A 22,985-nucleotide genomic window follows, 5' to 3' on the forward strand; every position below is an offset into this window, starting at 1 on the left:
TCTTCAGACTGTTGGGCAGCATGGATTTTTTTTTTCCTGGTGTGGAAGCTCTGATAGTTACAAGTTGTGGGCCTCATTCCAAAGCATCAGAGGGAGCAAGGACATCAGGTGCTCCGCCTAACAGAGCCAAAAGAACTCCTTCCCTGGGCCAGCCAAAACATCATTTAAAGGAGGAAGAAAGTGGTTTTTCATAGGCCCCAGTGAGCCTTTTTTGCACTTGTGTTGGGTCAGGACTTAATCTTGTACTCACTGGTTCAAGCCCCAGTGAGTGAATTCTGGGTCACCTCTTCACATCATTTCATACAGGTTGACCCAGACAGAATAAATACTCTCCAGTTATAATTCCTATGACAGAGAGAACCCTCTCACTCCATCAGTATTCTTTGCATAGTAGAAACAATGATCATAATTGGACATTAATAAGCAACTATAGTCTCTAAGATACTTTCAGAGTGAAATATTATACCATAAAAGTGGTTTTCTTACCTTGAAAAAAGAGCCACTTAGAAATTATTGGAAGAGAGAAAGGATGTCCAAAGCTGTTTTCTCCTCTGTTCAAAATTCACACTTGGCACTCAACAGCCATTTATTAAATGCCTTCACTGTGTAGGAAGAGAGGCAGCCACGGCATGGTGGAGAAAGAGCTGATCTCAAACTCAGCAAAAGATGGGTTTCCCCATTTCCCTTTGGACCCATCCCATCTGCATAACCCTGGGCAAGTCAACCTCTTGGTGGCCCAGATACAACACTTAAGTTTCAAAACCAGTGCCTATCTATATTGGTAGAGGGGGTTTCCTTACTGGTAGGTCCCTATGCTAATGAAATCACAAGTTTGGTCCCCCAAAATGGCACAAAATGCTGTGGTAAGTGTTGGAAGACTTTGAAAATATCAGTACAATACAGCCCCAACTTTCAAGGAGCAAAAGATGATCCTAGGTCATATACATAGATTTACAAAATTAAGTCTAAGAGCCGAGTGCTCTGTGAGGATCAAGGTGGGAAGGATATAACTATCTGGGGGCAGGAGGGAGGTAAATCAAGGAAAGCTTCCTGGACAGATGAGTATTTGTGTTGAGTTTTAAGTTAAGGCTACGAATGCAACAGGTGGAATTCTAGGCATCAGAAACAAAGGCAGGAGAGCACAGCAAGTGTTTGGGGGGTGGGGTTATGTACTTTCTCTAACCCCCATTTATTGCTTTAATAGTCTTGTCAGTGAGGCAGAATAGGAAGGTGGAAAGAGCCCTGGCCTTGTAGCTGGAGGACCTGGGTTCTCTAGACTGTACTGTTCCTGTGCCCTGGTTGGCCATATCACTTCCCCTTCCTTGCCTCAGTTTCCTCATCTGCAAAATGAAGGGGTCAGACTAACTGGCCTCTGAATTCCCTTCCACAGCCAAGTCTGCAATTCTATGATCTTTTGAGAAATGCATTAGACCTGGGAATCAAAATTCCAGCATCCTAGCCCTCACTATAACGAATGTGACTTTAGATAAGTCATTTCACTTTTTTCCATGTAATTCTGTGTATTTTCCTGTGTCTCTAAAGAAGAGATAGTGGTGCATGTATCTCCTAGAACCTTGAGGGCAGCTAGGTGGCACAATGAATAGAATGCCAGGAGGCCCAGAGTCAGGAAGACCTGAGTTCAAATTTGGCCTCAGATTCTTTTTTTTTTAAATTTTATTTTTAGTTTACAACATTCGGTTCTACATAATTTTGAGTTCCAGATTTTCTTCCCTCCCTCCCCCACTCCCTCCCCAAGACGGCATGGTATCCCATATAACTTCCATGTATAACTTTGCATTGAATTAATTTACACACTAGTCAAGTTATGGAGAAGAATTGTGACCAATGAAATGAATCATGAGAAAGAAGAAACAGGGCCAAAAAAAAAGCCAACCCAAAAACAAAAACAAAAGAGAGAAAAAGAAAAAAAAAAGGTGGGGGGGAAGGCTAGCATGAAGTGTGCCTCAGTCTGCATTCATACTTCATAGTTCTTTCTCTGGATGTAGATAGCATTCTCCATCGTGAATCCTTTGGAGTTGTGCTTGCACCTTGTGTTGCTGAGAAGAGCGAAGTCTGTCAGGGTTGGTCCTCACAGAATCCATATATCTGTGGTTGTGTATAATGTTCTCCTGGCTCTGCTCTGCTCACTCAGCATTATGTCATGTAGGTTTTTCCAGGTTGTTATGAAGTTGGTATTATCCCCATTTCTTATGGAGCAATAGTATTCCATTACCTTCATATACCACAGCTTGTTCAGCCATTCCCCAATTGATGGGCATCCCTTTGATTTCCAATTCATAGCTACCACAAAAAAAGCTGCTATAAATATTTTTGTACATATGGGTCCTTTTCCCTCTTGTGTGATTTCTTTGGGATACAACCCTAGAAGTGGTATTGCTGGGTCAAAGGGTATGAACATTTTTATAGCCCTTTGGGTGTATTTCCAAATTACTCTCCAAAATGGCGGGATCATCTCACAACTCCACCAGCAATGTAACAATGTTCCAATTTTCCTGCATCGTCTCCAGCATTTATTATTTTCCTGTTTTGTTATTTTAGACAATCTGACAGGAGAGATGTGGTGTCTAAGAGTTGTTTTGATTTGCATTTCTCTAATCAGTAGTGATTTAGAGCCTTTTTTTCATATGCCTATAGATAGCTTTAATTTCTTCCTCTGAAAACTGCCTGTTCATATCCTTTGACCATTTCTCAATTGGGGAATGGCTTGTATTCCTATATATTTGGCTCAGTTCCCTGTATATTTTAGAAATGATGGCCTCAGATTCCTACTACCTGTGTTACCCTAGGCAAGTCACTCAACCCTGTTTGTCTCAGTTTCCTCATCTGTAAAATGAGCTGGAGAAGGAAATGGCAAATCACTCCAATATCTTTGCCAAGAAAATCCCAAATGGGGTCACAAAGAGTGGGACATGACTGAAATGACTGAACAACATAGAACCTTAGTGTTTGAAGGGTCCCAGAAGCAAACCAGTACAACTCTAGCCTCAAGCATAAGCCCTCTTCACTGTAGCCTTAAAAAGTCTCTCGCTAAGCTCCCTTTTGAAGACCACTTCCCCTCCTGCCCACCATCCACCACTCATTCCCGTCTTCCCAAGGCTGGCACCCAATTTTATTTTTTGACACTTCTCAGCCAAAAAGCAACTTGCTCCCTATCTTCGACCCCCTGATCCTTGTTCAATCCTCTAAGGCCAAGCAGAATAAGGCTAAACCCTCTTTGCATGAGTTACTTCAGCACCTCAAACTTGAAAAGTTCCCTATTTCATTGGGGGGGCACTTTCTCTACCATCACAGACCCCAGATCCTTTATGCCTTCGGTGGGCCATTTTCCCAAGTTGCTGTGGCCAAAGTAATTCATCGCTGAGTGTCCAACTTTCTGGTAGTGAACTTGTGGAGGGAGGTGTGTGCTTCCAACTTTTCAGTGTTTTTGTCTTCTTTTTTGGTATTCAGTAGGCACACCTTTGAAAAAAAATAATTTGGTTAATAAGTGTTATTGGAAGACTTGTATTTCTTAATATCAAACGTTAAAAAGATGAGTTTCAAATCCTACATCTCTGATAAAATCTCTTACCCAAAACCAAATACACCAGATGATGAATAAAAAGACCTGAAATTCTCTGTTTTTGTACCCTCCTATTTTTTCATTGGGCTTATGAAGTGAGGAGAGAGAAAATAATTGCGCATCTTGTTCTGTTTTGAAATGAATTCTTCAGATTCTATCCTTTTAAAGATAAAAATGGTAAGTCCGTATGTATGGAGCCAGGGACATGAGAGAAGAGTCTGAGGAAAGTTAAAATGGATTATTTTGATTCCTTCAAAGAGTGGAATGGGAGAGAGGATGTTTTTTAGAAATGTAAAGAGCCAAAAAGGCATCAATCAAGTACACTTGGGCCTTAAATATATTGTAAAAAAAAAAAATGAAGGAGGTTAAAGTGGTTTGAGATTTTTACAGTTTAATGTATTTCCTTTTGAACCATTTAAATTGGAGGAGCTGTACCGTATAAGAACAGATAGAAATAGGATGCTTTTTAAGAAAGTCATGTTTCAAGTAGGCATTTGGAGAAAAGATAAATATGAGGACTCGTGTCCCTCCTGCGAGTAAACTATTTTCTAGGAATGAGCCAATCATGCATTTGAAGCTAATCAAGGCCCTAAGATTCTAGTTAATGCCTTATTTAAAACTGCTTTCTTATAGGTTTAGAAGTCTCTGATTCAGTTAACGTGACATAGTTTATTTCACTTAAGCCATAATATACTGAATAGCCCGGTTCATAGGGTGAGCAGTTTAAATTTTCCAAAAGGAAATGCATTAAACCTTAACCATAGCTGTCTTCTGTTAAGTCCCAACTAAAATCCCATCTTTGACAGGAAGTCTTCCCCAACTCTTCTTAATTTTGGTGTCTTTTCTCTCTCTTGGTGATTTCCTCTTTATCTATATATAGCTTACTCTGTATATATTTGTTTGCATGTTGTATCCCCCGTTAGATTAGAAGCTCCTTGAGGGCAGGGACTATCTTTTGCCCTTTTTTGTATCCCTGTCCTTTAGCAGAGTGCTGGGTACATTTGTTTCAATTGTGTCTGATTCTTTGGGACTCTATTTGGGGTTTTCTTGGCAAAGATACTGGAGTGCTTTGCCATTTCCTTTTCCAGCTCATTTTACAGATGAGGAAACTGAGGAAAACAGGGTGAAGTGACTTGCCCAGGGTCACACAGCTAGGAAATGTCTAAGACCAGATTTGAACTCATGAAGTTCTTGATTCATGATTCTTGATTCATGAAGTCTTCTTGGTTCCAAACCCAGTGCTCTATCCATGACATAGGTACTTAATCAATGTTGATTGATTGGTTGGTATGTACTTTATGTATATACCACTTGCTACACACAGAGCAACCTCTAAGATAGGTTCAGTGGGCATCATTATCACCATTTTACAGAAGGGGTAACTGAGGCCCAGAATAATGAAAGTGGTGTCCAGTTTCACAAAACTAATAAATGTCAGAAACTTTTCTACTCCCTTGTTCTTTTCACAACCCTATCTCTTCATTAAAATTGATTGCCTGAGTTTGGTGCTTAGAGGTCATGGGTCTTGAGTTTGAAAAGTTTTACATGCTTCTTAAATTGATTATATTTTGCAGCCATAGATTCAACATTATAAAGGTTTTGAAGGAAACAACACATTCTGAAATTAAAACATTAATTTATCCTTTCTCTCCCAATTAAAAATTCCTTTTTGTTTGTTTGTTTGTTTGGGGATAAGGCAGGGAGAAGAGAGGAATTAAGAAAGGAAGAAAGGAAAAAATAAAACCAAACATTTTATTTTCTGCACTATATTTCATCTATCATTTATGTGCCTTTATACAGGCTTTTCTCTTGTCTGGAATGCACTCCCTCCTTTCTTCTGAGAAATGGAATCCCTAGTTTCCTTCAGGGCAACAATGTGGCATGGTGGACAGAGCACTGGGCCTGGAGTTAGGAAGACTCATTTTCCCGAGTTCAAATCCAGCTTCAGGAACTTCCTAGCTCTGTGACCCTGGCCAAGTCACTTCACCCTGTTTGCTTCAGTTTCCTCATGCATAAAATGAGATGGAGAAGAAAATGGCAAACCACTCCAGTATCTGTGCCAAGAAAACCTCAAATAGATCCGCAAAGAGTCAGACACGACTGAAATGACTCAATAACTATAAAGTTTAAGGCTCTGCTCAAGCTTCCCCCATTACGTAGGGACCACTCCCCATATATGTCTACGTCTCATATATATGTATATATCTTAAATATACTTAAATAAGTACATGATGTTTCCCCTGGAGGTTCAGGCCAATAATTTTAAAATTATTGACTCTTACCCTTTAGGTCAGTGGAGACTAGAGACAACAGGCAAAGATCAGATTACAGTTCTATATTGTTACTTTTATAAACATTCCCCAAATGTGACTGCATCTGTAAAGGCTGCCCCTATAATCACTCCTCAGTCGTTAACATCTCTGATTTTTCTTCCTCTTCTTACAGGTATACAGAACAGAGAGAGCTGACACCATTACAGAAGGAAAAGAAAAAATGACCAGTTGATGGCGAAATGAGTCCAAACCAGAGAGTACACTTTGCATCACAAAGAAAAAGGTATAATCCAACAGTCCCATGAGTGCCTTCCCCGAGCCAAGCAATTAGCAAGAGTCCTTGAAGCTACTGTTGGGCACGTTGGTCATGGTTGTTGGCCACAGAATATTTCCAACCTAGAGTTATCTTCTCCAGTTTCTTGTGTACAGATTTGAGGCTGGGGTGAAGTGTAATTAGGGTGCATGTTTATGGTTAGTCAAATCTGGCTACCACTGTCATATTTCAGCAGAGTCCTTTCTCCTCTCTTATTTAGACTGTGGCATCCTAGGGCTTGGTTTTTAATTTCAGGTTATATCTGAGAGCCCAGCAAGTTCAGAATAGAGTTTGGTGTTGCAGGAGGTTGGAAGGCTAGGGTTTTTGCTTTCTTTAGGGGAAACTATTGGAAATTCTTTTCATAGGGATTTGAAGAATGTGCCTGGGGGGGGGATACATTCTACCCTGGGAGACATAAAGATCTACCACCAGTTTTTCCAGGTTTTTTGGTCTGTTGTGACCAAACTCAGAAACACTAAATGTGTTTTTGTCTTTCCGTTTTCTGCTGTCATTCCCATGTGATAAGATGACAGTGCTGCCCAACCATTAGGATTTCAAGTATCGTCTTGGCACATGTTGATTTTGTGGATGTGTTTGCTGACATTGTCTGATATGGCCAATGTGGGAATTTGGTTTTGCTTGACTATAAACATTTGTAACAAGGGATTTTGCTTTTCTTTCCTTCTCAAGGAAGAAAGAGATATGAGTGGGAGCGACAAATGATGGATTTTTGTTGACTGAAAAAATGGAAATTTAATTTTTTTTAAATGATGGCTGGGATGAAGTAGACGTCCTGTCTATTACTGTGAAAAGGAGACGGTAGAATGGTCTTAGAGTGAGTGAGTAAGACTTGGATTCAAGGCCTGTCTCTGATATGTACTCGCTATATGACACTCACTTAACCTCCCCGTGTTCTAGGCAACCCTCTAACATAAGAGTTCTTGTCCTGGGGCCATTAACTTCTTTTAATATTTGGATAGCTATACTGCAATAGAATTTACTTCCTTTGTCATCCTATGCATTTTATTATTCACATTTGAAAATATGATTCGAGAGAGAAGGCTCCATAGGCTTCATCAGACTCCCAAGGAGGTGCATGATCCATAAAAAGGTTGAATCCCTGGTCTGAGAGTATATACTTCAGAGAATAAACTGACCAGCAGGAGTTTCCTCAGCAGGGACATCGTATACCAATGAAATCATACTTCTAGTATCTGCTTAGCCCCACCTATACTGCGCCCCCCCCACCCCCATCCCTTCTGTGACCATGGAACTTGATTGTTCATGGAATGAATTAACCAGCTTCATTAATTCAGCACTCTAAACAATGGAACCAGTAAGGTGCTGTAACATGTGCCACATCAGAGATATCCTGGAGACCCACACAAGACAAATGGGTACCAGCCCAGATGCCCCTAGCCTAGCTATTCATGCCCTCCCCCTCCTCAGGGGGCCATCTCCAGTTGTCCTGATCTACATCTGGCCACTGGACCCAGATGGCTCTGGAGGGGAAAGTGAGGCTGATTACTTTGCACAGCCCTCCCTTACTTAAATCCAATTCACTTGCATGTCATGGCATCACCTTCCTGATGTCATGGTTGTCAAGAACGAAGGACAAACAACAACAACCCGCTTCTCAAATATTCCTAGAGCCTTTTGACTGTCTTGTCCTTTACCTATATCTGTATTATCCTTCTTTGTGTTCATATTAGTCATTCAATCATTGAACAAGCATTTATTAAATACCTGCTCTCTGCCAGGCACTATGCTAAGGGTTAGGGATACAAAGAAAGGCACAAACGTGATCCCTGCCCTCAAGAAGCTCACATTCCAGTGGGGGAGACTATGTGTTAATGAATATTTGTAGTCAAGACACATATGGGGAAAATGGAAGATAAACTCAGAGGGAAGCTCAGTAGAGCACCGGCCCTGGAGTCAGGAGGACCTGAGTTCAAATCCAGCCTCAGACACTTGACACATTTACTAGCTGTGTGACCTTGGGCAACTCACTTCACCTCAATTGCCCTGCCCCAAAAAAAAAAAAAAAAAGGAAAGAAAGGGGCCCAAGAAAGGCCTCTTGCAGAAGGCAAAATTTAAGTTGAGTCTTGAAGGATGAAGGAAACCAGGGGAGCTAGGAGGCTGGTAGGAAGGAGAGCTTTCCAGGAATGAGGGACAGCCTATGAGAGATGAAGGACAGGGTTTGGGGATAAAGTGTCCTATGTGTAACACAGCAACTAAATCAGGATAGACTGACCGCAGAATACATCAAGGGAAATTGAAGATTAGGGAGGGGCCAGGTTATGAAAGGCTTTATATGGGAAAACAAGAGAATTTGTTGTTTGATCCTAGAAGTAATGGGAAGCTCCTGGAATTTATTGAGTGGGGTGGGTGTGGTGATGCTTGCATTTTAGGAAAAACTGCTGGCCTGTGAATGGAAGGGAGGGATCATTGTATCTCCAGCAACCTAGCACTGTGTAAGCACAATGCGAGCATTTAATAAATATTTCCTTAATTGAGAAGGAGATGAAGGAGCTGAGCCACCCTCCCTTTCTATGGTTTCTTCATTCAACAAATATCAATCAACTACTATATGTACAGCAATGTATTAGGCACTAAGGATATATAATTTTATCTGATAAGATTTAGATAAGATATACTCCTTGCTGTCATGGTGCTTATAGTTCATTAGGGGGGTATGGGACAGGAACAGAGATCACTCAAATATGAATTATTTTTATAGTAAATACTTTAGAAAGTTCCCCCCCACTAAAAAAAACCTGATATGTGAAATCTAAAGAAGGTCATTTTCAACTGGACCCTTAGGATTATGTGAATGTGAGGCTCCATTGATTATCCCACCCTACTTAAATGTAATTTCCTTTGTTCAGTAAGAACACTTATGAATCAGTCAATAAAAAGCAAGTGTGAATAGGGCCTGTATACCTTCTTAAATCCAAGTTATTGTTTGAAAGATTTGGTCACACCCTAAGGAACTTTCATAAAAGGAAGAGCTATCTCACAACTAGTCAGAAATTCTGAGAGTCTAGAAGCAGGCAGTAAGGAGTTGAGATACATACAGAACCTGAAAGAACCAGCAGTCAGGCTGGGGAAGGTAACTAGAGAATAGAAAAGAGGAGGTAAGACTGAGCTTTGGCAGAGAAGAGAGAGATTGGGAAAAGCTATTGACCCTGTCGGCATCTGGTAGTAGAAAACTCAAGATGAGTCCAATGTGTCTGTCTACCCGAAGATTAAGGGAAGTTATGGGAAAAGGTTTTCTCTTGCCCCAACTTTTTCTTCTAGTGTCTTTCTATCATATGCTATAATATAATTTACTGTTTCATTATCCAAATATTTTACTTGAATTTTAACTGAAACTAAAAGATTCCAGGTTTTAACTAGAAATAGATATAAAGTAAGAAAGTAAACTTAATCCTCCTAAATGTTAAGAATTTTTCCTTACTGGGGGCTTAAAGCAATGAATGTATAACTTTTTGTCTAAAATTAATTTCTTAAACTGCAGAGGAAGGAACCACATAGGGGTGGAACCATAAGGGCCATTTTATTGTCTCTAACTTTAAAAGAAGTTAATTACAATAACAGATTTTTATGATAATATAACAATAATAGATAGCTTAAAAAATTAACTCAACTGCTGAAGGGGGTGATGGATAGTATTCCAAATACTGGCACATATTCAGGGACAAGAAGTAGACCAGTTGGGTGAGAGCATAAAGTATAGTAACCTGAGAGAATAATGTTAGAGAAATAGGATGGTGCCAGATTGTGACAGCTCTTGAATATCATGCCAAGAAGTTTGGGCTCCCTTAGGAAACAATGGGGACTCATTGATTATTTTTGAACATAGGTGGGGCATCACAAAATCTATATGGAAGAAAGTTTATATTCTTGCAATTTATGAAGGGAAGAATAGAAAAGGGAGAGAATGAAGGGAGGAAGATATAGTAAGAGGCTATTGCCATAGTCCAGGTGGCTGATAATGAACCTTATCCTAGGATAGTGACAATGGAAACAGAGAAGGAATCTTAAAGATCATAGATCAGGAACAGAGCCAAGGTGTCAGAGTAAAAGCAGGGAATTCCTTTGAGCTCTCTCAAATTCATCTCCAATATTTAAATAATGTCTTAAAACAAATTCTAGAGCTGCAGAGCCAACAAAAGGACAAGATGAAACAATTTTATGGCCCAAGACAACTTAAAAGGTTGATAGAGGAAAGGTCTGTCTCACTGGAATGAGAGTGGAGCTCAGTCCAGAACAAGCCTTGCCAGTGATTTCCAGAGCTCTCAGCCCATAGATGGTAAAGGTGTCGGACAACTCATTAGAATGTAATTACAAGGGACCCTTTGCTGGCACTAGGTGCAAGACTCTTGACATTGCACATACGTGGTTCTGGCTTGAAATCCCACAATAAGGCAGGGCACTAGCAAGAGTGGGGACCTTGATCAGAGTTCCATGGTGGAAAAGAGTGTTTGTGGTCTCTCACACATCAGAACACAGGCCAGGAGGGCAGTGATCACACCTCTTCTTAGATCAGGCCTGCACAACCTGTGGCCTGCCAAAGGAATCCTCTATATTTTTTGCAGATGACAGGAAATACTTTGGTGGGCCTCAGGTTGTGGAGGCCTGCCTTAGATCATAGCACCTTGAAAGAACTGAAAGCTTGCAGACCCCCAGAACTAGCTCTGAAAATAGCAGCACAGAAAACCTAAAATTTAGGTTGGGAGCACATCTCAATTTTGACATGAAGTTAAAAATCAATAAATGAGCTGGGAAATTAGCAAACAACAACAAAAAAAAAACCTGACCATAGAAAGTTACTGTAGTGAAATGAAATATCAAAACACAAACTCAGAAGGAGACAGCAAAATCGAAGCAACTACATGCAAAGCCTCAAAGAAAAATGTCTGTTTGTCTCAGGCCCTGGAAGAGCTCAAAAAGAAATTGAAAAATCAATTAAGAGAGGTAGAGGAAAAATTGTAAAAAGAAATGAGAGTGATTTAAGAAAATAATGAAAAAAAGAGTCAACATTTTGGCAGGGGAGAGAAGTAAAAAATATACTGCAGAAAATAATGCCTTAAAAAAAAATAGGCCAAATGGCAGAGGAGGCAGAAAAATTCACTGAGGAGAACTTCTTAAAAGGTAAAATTGGCCAAATAAAAAAAAAAGATGTACAAAAATTCACCAGAGACGATTCCTTAAAAAATATAATTGGTCAAAAGATGTACAAAAATTCACTGAAGAAAAGAACTCTTTAAGAAATAGTACTGGCCAAATGGAAAAGGAGGTACTAAAGCTCACTAAGAAAATAATGACTTAAAAATTAGAATGGGGCAAGTGGAAGCTAATAATTCCCTGAGCCATCAAGAAACAATAAAGCAAAATCAGAAGAATGAAAAAAATAGAAAAAAAATATAAACTATCTCATTAGAAAATCAGCTGACCTGAAGAATAGATCTAGGAGCAATAATTTAAGAATGATTGGACTGCCTGAAAGCCATGATCCAAAAAAGGGTCCTAGATACCATTTCAGAAATTTTCAAGTAAAACTAAGCTGATATTCTAGAACCAGAGTGTAAAATTGCTATTTGTTCTTGTTTTGAAGAGGACCAATGAAATCATGGGATGATGTCTTGATTTGAGCATGATTTGGATTTAGGTGAGGCAGAATTGCACAGTCATCAACCTCATGCTTTCTTCCAGAGTCATTGACATCCAGTGTCAAGACAAAAGTCAAGATGACTAGCAATAGCCTAGGAACCAGTGAGTGACCTTGGCATCTTTGATGTCTGACCAAGCTCTAAGCATTCCACAGCATCTGCTTCAGCTGCCTTCGTGGACATTGGAATAAATTGTTGTCATCTGCCCTTTCTGCCAGGGGATGTCTACTGATCACCTCATGACTGAGATCCCAAAATGAAAACTCCCAAAAATATTATAGCTAAATTCCAGAGCTACCAGGTCAAGGAGAAAAGTTACAAGCAGCCGGAAAGAAACAATTCAAATATTGTAGAGCCATAGTCAGGATCACACATGATTTAGCAGCTTCTACACTAAAGGATTAGAGGGCTTGGAATATGATATTCCAGAGGACAAAGGAGCTAGGATTACAACCATTAATCACCTACCCAAGAAAACTGAGTATAATCCTTCAGGGGAAAAATGGACATTTAATGAAGTTGAGGACTTCCAAGAATTCCTAATGGAAAGACCAGAGCTGAATAAAAAATTTGACTTTCAAGTACTACACTCAAGAGAAGTGTAAAAAGAAACAGGAGAGAAAAATCATAAGGCACTTGATATGATTAAACTGTTTACATTCCTATACAGGAAGGTAATACTTGTAACTCCTAAGAACTTTATCATTATTAGGACAGCTAGAAGGAGTATACATAGAAAGAGGGCTGGGTGTGAGTTGACTGTGATGGGATTATATCCAAAAAAATAAAATTAAGGGGTGAGAAAGAGGGATACTCTGAGAGAAAGGAGAGGTAGAATGAGGTAAAATATTTTACATGAAAGAGGTACCAAAGAGCTTTTACAGTGGAGGGGAAGATGGGGAGGCTGGGTAAGCAGGCAACCCTTGAACCTTACTCTCATTGCCATTAGCTTAAAGAGGGAATAATATCCACACTCAGACAGAGAAATCTATCTTACACTAGAGGGAAGTAGAAGGGAAGGGAGGGGCTGATAGAAGGCAGGGAAGATTGAGGGAGATGGTGGTCAGAAGCAAAACACTTTCGAGCATGGATAGGGTTAAAGGAGAGAGAGAGAGAGAGAGAGAGAGAGAGAGAGAGAGAGAGAGAGAGAGAAGGATAAATGGGGGAACACAGGATGGGAGGAAATACATAGTCATCATAACTGTGAATGTGAATGGGATGAACTTACCCATAAAATGGAAGTGGATAGCAGAATGGATTAAAAACCAGAATCCTACACCAAATTGTCTACGAGAAACACACTTGAAGCACAGATACAAAAACAGAGTAAAAATAAGGGGCCAGAGCAGAATCTCTTTGACTTCTGCTGAAATAAAAAAAAAGCAGGGGTAGCAATCATAATCTCAGATAAAGCAAAAGCAAATATAGATCTAATTAAAAGAGATAAATGGGAAAACTACATGTCGCTGAAAGGTACACTAGACAAGGAAGTAATAAGAATATATAACACAAATACACCACATGGTATAGTATCCAGATTCTTAAAGGAAAAGATAAATGAGTTACAGGAGGAAATAGGCAGTTTAACTATACTAATGGGGAACCTCAACTTTCCTCTCTCAGAACTAGGTAAATCTAGCCAAAAAAAATGAGAAAAAAAGTTATTAAGGAGATGATTAGAAATTTAGAAAAGTTAGATATGATAGACCTCTGGAAAAAACTGATTGGAAATAGAAAGGAATATGCCTTTTTCACAGCAGTACATGGCATCTACACAAAAATCGACGATGTATTAGGGCAAAGAAACCTCACAATCAGGTGCAAAAAATCAGAAACATTAAAAGCATCCTTTTCATATCATAATGCAATAAAAATTGCATTCAATAAAGGGCCATAAAAACATAGATCAAAAATTGGAAACTAAATCCAATCCTAAAAAATGAGTGAATCAAAAAACAAATCATAGCAATAATAAATTATTTCATTAAAGAGAATTATAGCAATGAGATAGCATACCAAAATTTATAGAATGTAGCCAAAGCAGTACTTAGGGGAATTTTTTTCTTTCTAGATGCTTACATCAATAAAATAGAGAAAGAGCAGAACAAAAAATTAGGCATACAACTCAAAAAACTAGAAAAAGAACAAATTGAAAATCCCTAATTAAACACAAAATTGGAAATCTTGAAAATCAAAGGAGAGATTAATAAATTTGAAAGTGCAAAAACCATTGAGCTAACAAATAAAACTAAGAACTGGTGTTTTGAAACAACCAATAGACAAACCATTGGTTAATTTGATTTAAAAAAAAAAGAAAGAAAACCAAATTACCAGTATCAAAAATGAAAAGGATAAATTTACCACCAGTGAAGATGAAATTAAAGTAATTATTACAAGCTATTTTGCCCAATTATATGCCAATAAATCTAACACTCTAAGTGAAATGGATGAATAGTTACAAAAATGTGAATTGGCCAGATTAACAAAAGAGGAAATATAATATTAAATAACCCTTTCTTGAAAAAGAAATTGAACAAGCCATAAATGAACTCCCTAAGAAAAAAATCCCCAAGGCCAGATGGATTTATAAATGAATTGTACCAAACATTTAAGGAATAATCAATTCCAATACTACATCAACTATTTGGAAAACTAGACAAAGAAAGAGTCCTACCAAATTCCTTTTGTGGCACAAATATAGTACTAATGCCTAAACTAGGCAGAGCAAAAACAGAAAGAAAACCATAGACCAATTTCTCTAATGAATATTGATGCAAACATTTTAAATATCATACTAACAATAACAATATGTAACAAGAATCATAAGCTATGACCAGGTGAGATTTATACCAGGAATGTAGGGCTGGGTCAATATTAGGAAAACTATCATCATAATTTACTATGTCAGTAGCAAAACCAACAGAAGTCATGTGATTATCTCAATAGACACAGAAAGAGCTTTTGACAAAATACAACACTCATTCCTATTAAAACCACCAGAAAGCAAAGGAATAAAGGGAGCCTTCCTCAAAATGAGTAGTATTTATCTAAAACCACCAACAAACATTTTCTGTAATGGGGATAAGCTAGAAGCCTTCTGAATAGGATGCCCATTATCACCATTATTATTCAATATTGTACCAGGAATGCTAATTATAGCAGTAAGAAAAAAAAAGAAAATGAAGGAATTAGAATAGGCAATGAGGGAACAAAACTATCAGTTTTTGCAGATGATATAATAATATGATTCTTTGTAGATGATATGACTTGGAGAATCATAAGGATTCCATTAAAAAACTAGTTGAAATCATTAACAACTTTAGCAAAGTTGCAGGATATAAAATAAACCCTTATAAATCATCAACATTTTTATATTGTTCCACAAGAGAATTTCCATTTAAAATAACTGTAGACAATATAAAATACATGGGAATCTACCTGCTAAGAAGAACCCAGGAACTTATGAACACAGTTACAAAATACTTTTCACACAAATAAAGTCAGATTTAAACCATTGGAAAAATATTAATTGCTCAAGGGTAGACTGAGCTAATATAATAAAAATGACAATTTTACCTAAATTAATTCATTTATTCAATGCCATTCCAATAAAACTACCAAACATTTATTTTGTAGAGCTAGAAAAAATAATATTCATCTGGAAGAACACCAGGTCAAGAATATCAAGAGAATCAATGGGAAAAAATGTGACTTAAGGTGGCTTAGCCATTCCAGATCTCAAACTGTATCATGAAGTGGTAGTCATCAAAATAATCTTGTACTAACTAAGAAAGAGAGTGGTGGATAGGAAGGATAGATTAGGTACACAATACACAGTAGTAAGTGACCATAGTAATCTAGTGTTTAATAAACCCAAAGATCCAAGCTTTCGGGACAAGAACTTACTATTTGACAAAAACTGCTGGGAAAACTGGAAAGTAGTATGGAAGAAACAAAGCATAGACCAAAATCTTACACCATGTACCAAGATAAGGTCAAAATGGGTACATGGTTTAGACATAAAGGGTGATGCCACAAGCAAATTAGGGGATCATGGAATAATTTACCTGTCAGATTTATGGATAAGGGAAAATTTGTAACCAAACAAGACAGAGAGCATTATGGGATATAAAATGGACAATTTTGATTACATTAAATTAAAATGCAGGCAGGATTAGAAGGAAAGCAGAAAACTGGGTGGAAAATGTTTACAGTAAGTATCTCTGAGAGAGTCCTCATTTCTCAAATATGTGGAGAATGGAGTCAAATTTATAAGGATATAAGTCATTCCCCAATTGATAAATGGTCAAAGGATATGAACAAGGCAGTTTTCAGATGGAAAAATAAAAGCTGTTTATAGTCATATGAACAAATGCTCTAAATCACTATTGATTGGAGAAATGCAAATTAAAATTACTTCAGTGCCACCTTATACCTATCAGATTGGCTAACATGACAGAAAAGGAAAATGACAAATGTCAGAGAGGATGTGGGAAAACTGGGACACTAATGCACTGTTGGTGAAGCTGTGAACTGATCCAACCATTCTGGAGAACAATTTGGAACTGTGCTCAAAAAGCTATAAAACTATGCATACCCTTTGACCGAATACTAGCACTACTAGGTTTGTATCCCAAACACAATAAAAAAAAAAAAAAGGAAAAGGACCTACTTGTACAAAAATGTTTATAGCAGCTCTTTTGTGGTGGCAAAGAATTGGAAATTGAGGGGATGCCCATCAATTGAGGAATGTCTGAACAAGCTGTAGAATATGATCATGATGGAATACTATTGTATCATAAGAAATAATGAGCAGGATGCTTTCAGAACAACCTGGGAAGACTTGCAGAAACTGATGCAAAGTGAAATGAGCAGGACCAGGAGAACATTGTACACAGTGATAGCAATATTATATGACAATCAACTGTGAGTGACTTAGCTCTTCTCGGCAATACAATGACCTAAGACAATTCTGAAGAACTCATGATGAAAAGTGCTATCTGCCTCCAGAGAAAAGATTGGTGGAGTATGAATGCAGATCAAAGCACACTTTTTTTTTACTTAATTTATTTCTCTTGGGATTTTTTTAAAGTCTGTTTGCTTTCACAACATGACTAATGTGTTTTGCGTGACTGAACATGTATAGCCTATATCAAATTGCTTGCCATCTTAGGAAGGAGTGAGGGATGAGAGGGAGGAAGAAAATTTGGAATCAAAATTTTAAAAAAAGCAAATGTTTAAAAAATTTACATGTAATTAGAAAATAAAGATATTCAATTTTTTTAAAATATGTTTATTGAATTGGAGAAAAATAAAGATCAGATATCTAGAACTGAAGGGGTCTAAAGGACCATCTAGACCAGATTCAACATCAGAGATCTAGAACTGAAGGGGTCTAAAGGACCATCTAGGCCAGATTCAGCAGATATTACCGATGTGGTACTGGCAGGACTTGTCAACTGACTGTATAAGAGGTGAGAGAAAGAAAAGTGTCAAAAATGTCTGCCATTTTGCAGACATGGGAGACTGGATAAATAGTGGGGTCCCCTACAGAGAAAGGAGGAGCAAGTTTACAGGAAAAGAGAACAAGTTGCATGTGAGCTTTGTGGCATTTGAGCTTTTTCTCAAAAATTAATCACACCAAAACCTGTCTGAACAAATAAATGATAATAGCTCACATTTACATATCATTCGAAGGTTTGCAAAGTGTTTTTTATTGTATGTAATCTCCGCTGATTCTCACAACAACCCTGGGAAGTAAGAGCTACTATTCTCATCCCCATTTTATAAATGAGGAAACTAAGGTGGAGAGAGGAGGTTAAGTGACTTGCCCGGCATCAGAATCACGCAGCTAGTCAATATCTGAGGCAGGATTTGAATTCGGGTCTCCTTGACTCCTAGTCCAAAACTATTTTCATTGTGCCACCTCCCTGTTCCTGAAAATGACAAGAAGGTGGAGTGAGGCTTGATGGTTATGAGCCTGCCCCCATCATGGATTGTCTTTGTGGGGTCAGGAGGTCCAAAATGCCTCATTACTGGCCCATGGTCAAAATTTTAATAAGTTTATTCAGGGCTGCAAAAGAGCTTATGTGGTTTTGCATTTTATATATTTGTATCTTAAACCAAAGTGATGGACAGTTTGGTTTTGGTTTTGTTTTTTTTTTTTTTAACACAGAGAAAGCTGTAAAAATTAGCAGTTCTTTTGAAAGGGGAAGAAGCCAGCACCCTCCATGAGTCTCATGCAACAAGTTTGACAGTTAAATACTTTTGGGGTTGTTTATGACAAATTACGTGAAAGGCTATACTTTATTTTTTTCTTTTAAAAAACAGTGCTAACAACAAAAAAAAAGTATGCAAATAAGCTGGTCAGTCAGCATTTGGAAAGATCAAAAGCGATACCCTCTTATTAATAGAAACCTTGAGAACAGGATGTTTTCCATAGCAACGGAACAACTGGCCTCTTTCAATTTCCATTAACATAGCTTCAGAATTGCAGAAGTCACTTTCTGGCAAGTGATAAAGAGCTGCTGAGTTACCTAAAATCAGAATATTAGTTATCAGGGGCAGTTAGGTGGTGCAGTGAGTAGAGCACCGGCCCTGGGGTCGGGAGGACCTGAGTTCAAAGCCGGCCTCAGACACATGACACACATACTAGCTGTGTGACCTTGGGCAAGTCACTTAATCCCAATTGCCCTGCCTTCCCCCCTCAAAAAAAGAAAAAGAATATTAGTTATCAGAATGCCTTTAGTTAACCAATAATTCAACCAAAATGATTTTTTTTTAAATTATGCTATGATTTCACATGTATAATTGTTTGCCTTCTCAGTGGGTGGGGGAAGGGTGGGTGGAAAGAAGAGAATTTGGAAATCAAAATTTAAAAAGAAAAGGATATTTAAGATATATTAATAAATGAATTTTTAAAAAGGCATCAGAACGAAAAAACATAAACTATGCCAGTTTTGACCTATATTCCTCTAATATAATTTTTAAACCCTCTGGATGGGGAAAGCAAAATCTGCACTGGAAATAAGCCAATGATGAAATATATTTCTCTTTAGGTGCTGAAGGCTTTTCAAGAATTCCTTTGTCAATGAAGGGAAAAACTGAATGGGATATTGACAAGCTGAGGTTGTAATACTCTTCAACATGCGCAAAGGGGTGCCAAAGGACCCAGAGATAGCAGACCTGTTCTATAAGGAGGATCCTGAAGACATTTTTGTTGGTTTACATGAAATTGGACATGGAAGCTTCGGAGCTGTTTATTTTGTGAGTATCTTTATTAAAATTCAGTTCGTTGGGTACATCAAAGTAACCTTAATCCATCACTTAATCAGTGAGCATTCATCAACTTCCTTCACTATGTAAAAGGCTGAGCATACAAGTTCAAAACATAAAATAATTCCTACCCTCAAGAAGCTTACATTCTAACGAGAGAGATGACAAGTACACATCAGAGCATAGGCAGTATAAATCCAAGGTGAATAAATGCAAATATATACAAAATCAATAACTCTACTTGGGCTTTTTCTACTTTCTCTAGCATACGTCCGCTTCTCTCTGGTCACACAGTGGCCACCCTAGTGTAGGCCCTCAGCAGCACTCACTGCTGTAATAATTTTCTGGTTGACGTCCCTGTGTTAAGTCTCTGCCCACTCCCATCCATCCCCTCCTTATCTACCAAGGTGATTATCTAGAGTGACCACATCACTCCCCAAGTCAATAAACTCCCATAGCTCCCTATTCCTTTCTGGACCAAGTCGAAACTCCTCTGTCTGTCATTTAAAGACCTTCGCTGCCTGGCCCCTTCTTGTCTCTCAGCCTTCTTAACACATTACTCCCCTCCACGCATGCTGTGGTGCAGCTATACGGGCCTCCTTACTGGCTGCTCTCCATCTCCTGACTGTGTGCCTTTGCAGCCATTCCAGGAATGCTTTCCCTGGTCACCCCTGTCTCCTAGCGTCCCCTACCTCTTTCAAGATTCAAACCCCGACTAGTGCAGGAAGCCCTTCCCAATCATCCCTATACTCCAGAATCCCACTGCCTTTCCTCTGAGTTTACTTTCCATTTATACCCTATATAATTTGTATGTATCATTTTTGTATGTTGTTTCCCCATTAGAATGAGAGTTCCTTGAGGGTGGGGACCATGTTTTCACCTTTCTTTTTGTCCCCACTGCCTGACACACAGTAAGAGTCTAATAAATGCTTATTGACTGACTGACAGGCTAAATTCGTATCTTAATGTGTATTCCAAGGAAGGAATTCCAAGGATGGAATCTTGCCTCTAGTAAGAGCAAAAGCTGGGTTGGAAAAGAATGTCTTCCTAGTACCTCCCGAAGGTGTAGTTGTAGCTCATTTAGCACAGTTGGTCACAGGGTGACGGCAGTAAGACCAGGGTTCGATGATTGCCAGAGAGAGAAGATGTGAGGAAGTGATAGAAACCTGTCTCCCACTTCAGCCTGCCTCTCTAACTATGTTCTCCATCAGGGAGTCTACCTCCTCCCATTTACCCCCAAGACCCTGGGCCAGTGCAAGGTGGGAGTACTCCTTGCTCTTTTGCACACCCTTCTTCAGCTCCTTGTAAGTTCATTCCACTCAGAACAACCAGCCCTCAGGTCATTCCCAAGCCTTCCGAAGGTGTCCACTAGCAGGCCCATAGCCTTCCTCTCCACCCCAGTCTCTGCCCTTAACGCTCAGATACTTCAATGTGATGTCCACATGTTGATGTTTCCAGTTGATCAGCCTTCCCCTTTTCCTTGATCTCCGCCTTCATCCCATCTCAGCCATACACAATGATGGCTGTCTCCTTGATCTCATCAGCTACAAGGGTTTCACAACCATCATCTAAGACCATGAAGTTGTTCTCTCTGATCAAGCCTCCTATTTTCCATTTCTCCCTCTTCACCCTTCCTACCCCTGTCCTCTGTCCTCACTGCAGCCTTCACCCAATCTTCCCCTCCCACCCTTTCCTGCTTTTGAGATCATAACCCTCTAATTAATGCCTCATATTTGTGTCATCCTCTACACTGACTCCCAAATATAAATTCCTCTTTTTAGCTTTTAAAGCCCAACACGCCCTGGCCCCAAGCTATGTTTCTAGCCTCATTGGATGTTACTTCCTTTCCCGCACTCTGAGATTCAGCCAATTGGCCTGTTCTCTGTTCCTCACACACAACACATCTTGATCTCTGTGCCTAGCACTGGCCATCCCACAGGCCTAGAATGAACTCCTTCCCTTGATTTCATAGCATTCCTCTCCTCCCTTCAGACACTGCCTAGGCAGCATCTTCTGCATGAAGCCTGTATGCTCCTTTAGAGAAAGAACTGTCCCATTCCCATCCTTCGTAGCCCTATCACCTAGCATGTAGTAGGCACTTAATAAATGCTGATTGGATTGAGTTGAATCGAATTAAGGGGCAGAGATTTTTTTTCTCATGTAGAACAATTAACTTGCCACAGAATGTGACCTTAACCCCAGCAAGCCACTTTACAGCTGTGCAAGAAAGATTCAGTGACCTCTTTGTAGGAAGACTCCAGAGACACTAAACCACTAGTACTAGCAAAACCACCCCAAGCAGGCCAGTCATGAAATGGGTCACTTGAGCAATCTCCCTGTATATGGGACAGGCTTATTACAATGACTTCGAAGAAAAAACATGACAAAGCAGCCTTGTTAGAAGAGATCTGAAAGTAACTGCTGTCTGCCGGGGCTGAGCAAGGGGCAGAATAGTTCATTGTTAATCATAGAGTTGTAGTGCGGTCTGGTGCCCTTCTGGGCACTAGCATATTCTTGAATTGAGGATTATGTTGACAGCAGCATCTAAATGAACTGACTGTGCCATTGGGAGGCATCTCCGCACTTATAATCTTGAGCTTGTCCAGGCATGTGCCCCTCTCAGGCTGGTCCAACTTTGCCCATTATACCCCAATGCTATAATTGTCTCATAGACCAGAGTCTGGGCAGGGCCTGGGAGCCAAAGAACAGGCCCAGTGAGTAAGATTTACTAGAGCAAATCTTCATCTTCAGCAATTGTTTGGCTTTGTCTTCTGATGCAGTTCTCCCCCAGGCTGCCTGGGTGCTGCTTAAGATCCTTCTTCTAGGGTCAACTAGGTGGCTCGGTGGATAGAGTAACAGCGTTAGAGTCAGGAGGACCTGAGTTCATATCTGGCCTCAGATAATTACTAGCTGTGTGATCCTGGGCAAGTCACTTAACCCTGATTGCCTCTCTGAAAAAAAAAAAGGAAAAAAGACCCTTCTTCTACTATGACCAGGGCTCTAGAGCCAGGAAGTGGAGTCCTGCTTTTGGGCAGTAAAAGTTACATCTCTTCTGTTAGGATCCAGGGCCCCAGGGCAGGGCCTTTATTCTGGTGGGAGGGGATGAGTATGATGGCCAGTGCATAGGCGGTATGATGTGGAAACAGCTGGGAAGTGGTGATGATAATACTAACCAACACATTTGGCCTCCAGCACCTTAGTACCAAAGGGAGTAGGCAGGCTGGTACAGAAAGTATTCTGGACTATACTATATCTTTACAGTCACAGAGCTGACTGAAAATACATGGAATACGAGATTTTACCGTATTTATCACTCCTTAATTACATAAATATTTTTTTGACTGCGTTGTACAAAGCACACACCATCCTCCAACAGTGTGCTTCTCCCTCACACATTAAGATCAAGCAAGAGTCCTTGACAGATACAATCACAGAAATAACCTTTTATAATGATTCTCTGACTATAAGCCATGATGCATAACACAGGACAACGCCCAACAAGAACCAAGTCCAGACAGAAGAGGAATTCCTTAGAAATGATGAGGTTCTGTACTCGCTCCTGTTTGTGGCTGACTCTGTGCTGATTGGGTGCAGCCACAGAATGCTGCAGAGCTTTCTCAACGAGATCTAGTGTCTCTATTAAAACCTGAGCTTCTTGAGGTCAGGGAGTGAGTACCTTCTCTTTTTCTTTGACCTCCATAGGATATAAACCTATTAGTGTGATATTGCTGGGCCAAAGAGTATGTACATTTTAGTAATTATGGGTTCATGGTTCTGAATTGCTTTCCAGAATAGCTAGATCAACCCACAGCTGCCTCGATGTACTACTGTGCCTGTTTTCTAATAGCCCTTCCAACAATTGTCATTTT

General features: G+C 39.4%; 1 protein-coding gene across 3 annotated transcripts in view; it reads left to right on the top strand.

Annotated features, from left to right (window-relative positions):
• The window catches only part of TAOK3 (TAO kinase 3), a 244,326-nt gene that overhangs the window by 86,544 nt on the left and 134,797 nt on the right, over positions 1-22,985 (top strand). For all 3 annotated transcript variants that reach the window (XM_036759652.1, XM_036759661.1, XM_036759670.1), the window contains exons 2-3: positions 6,026-6,136; positions 18,900-19,107. In XM_036759652.1, the coding sequence (XP_036615547.1) occupies positions 18,988-19,107 (120 nt within the window). In that variant the 5' untranslated portion in view covers positions 6,026-6,136; positions 18,900-18,987. The remainder of the gene's footprint in view (positions 1-6,025; positions 6,137-18,899; positions 19,108-22,985) is intronic.

The sequence above is a fragment of the Trichosurus vulpecula genome, chromosome 1, assembly GCF_011100635.1.
Source record: "Trichosurus vulpecula isolate mTriVul1 chromosome 1, mTriVul1.pri, whole genome shotgun sequence".
Lineage (NCBI taxonomy): Eukaryota > Metazoa > Chordata > Mammalia > Diprotodontia > Phalangeridae > Trichosurus > Trichosurus vulpecula.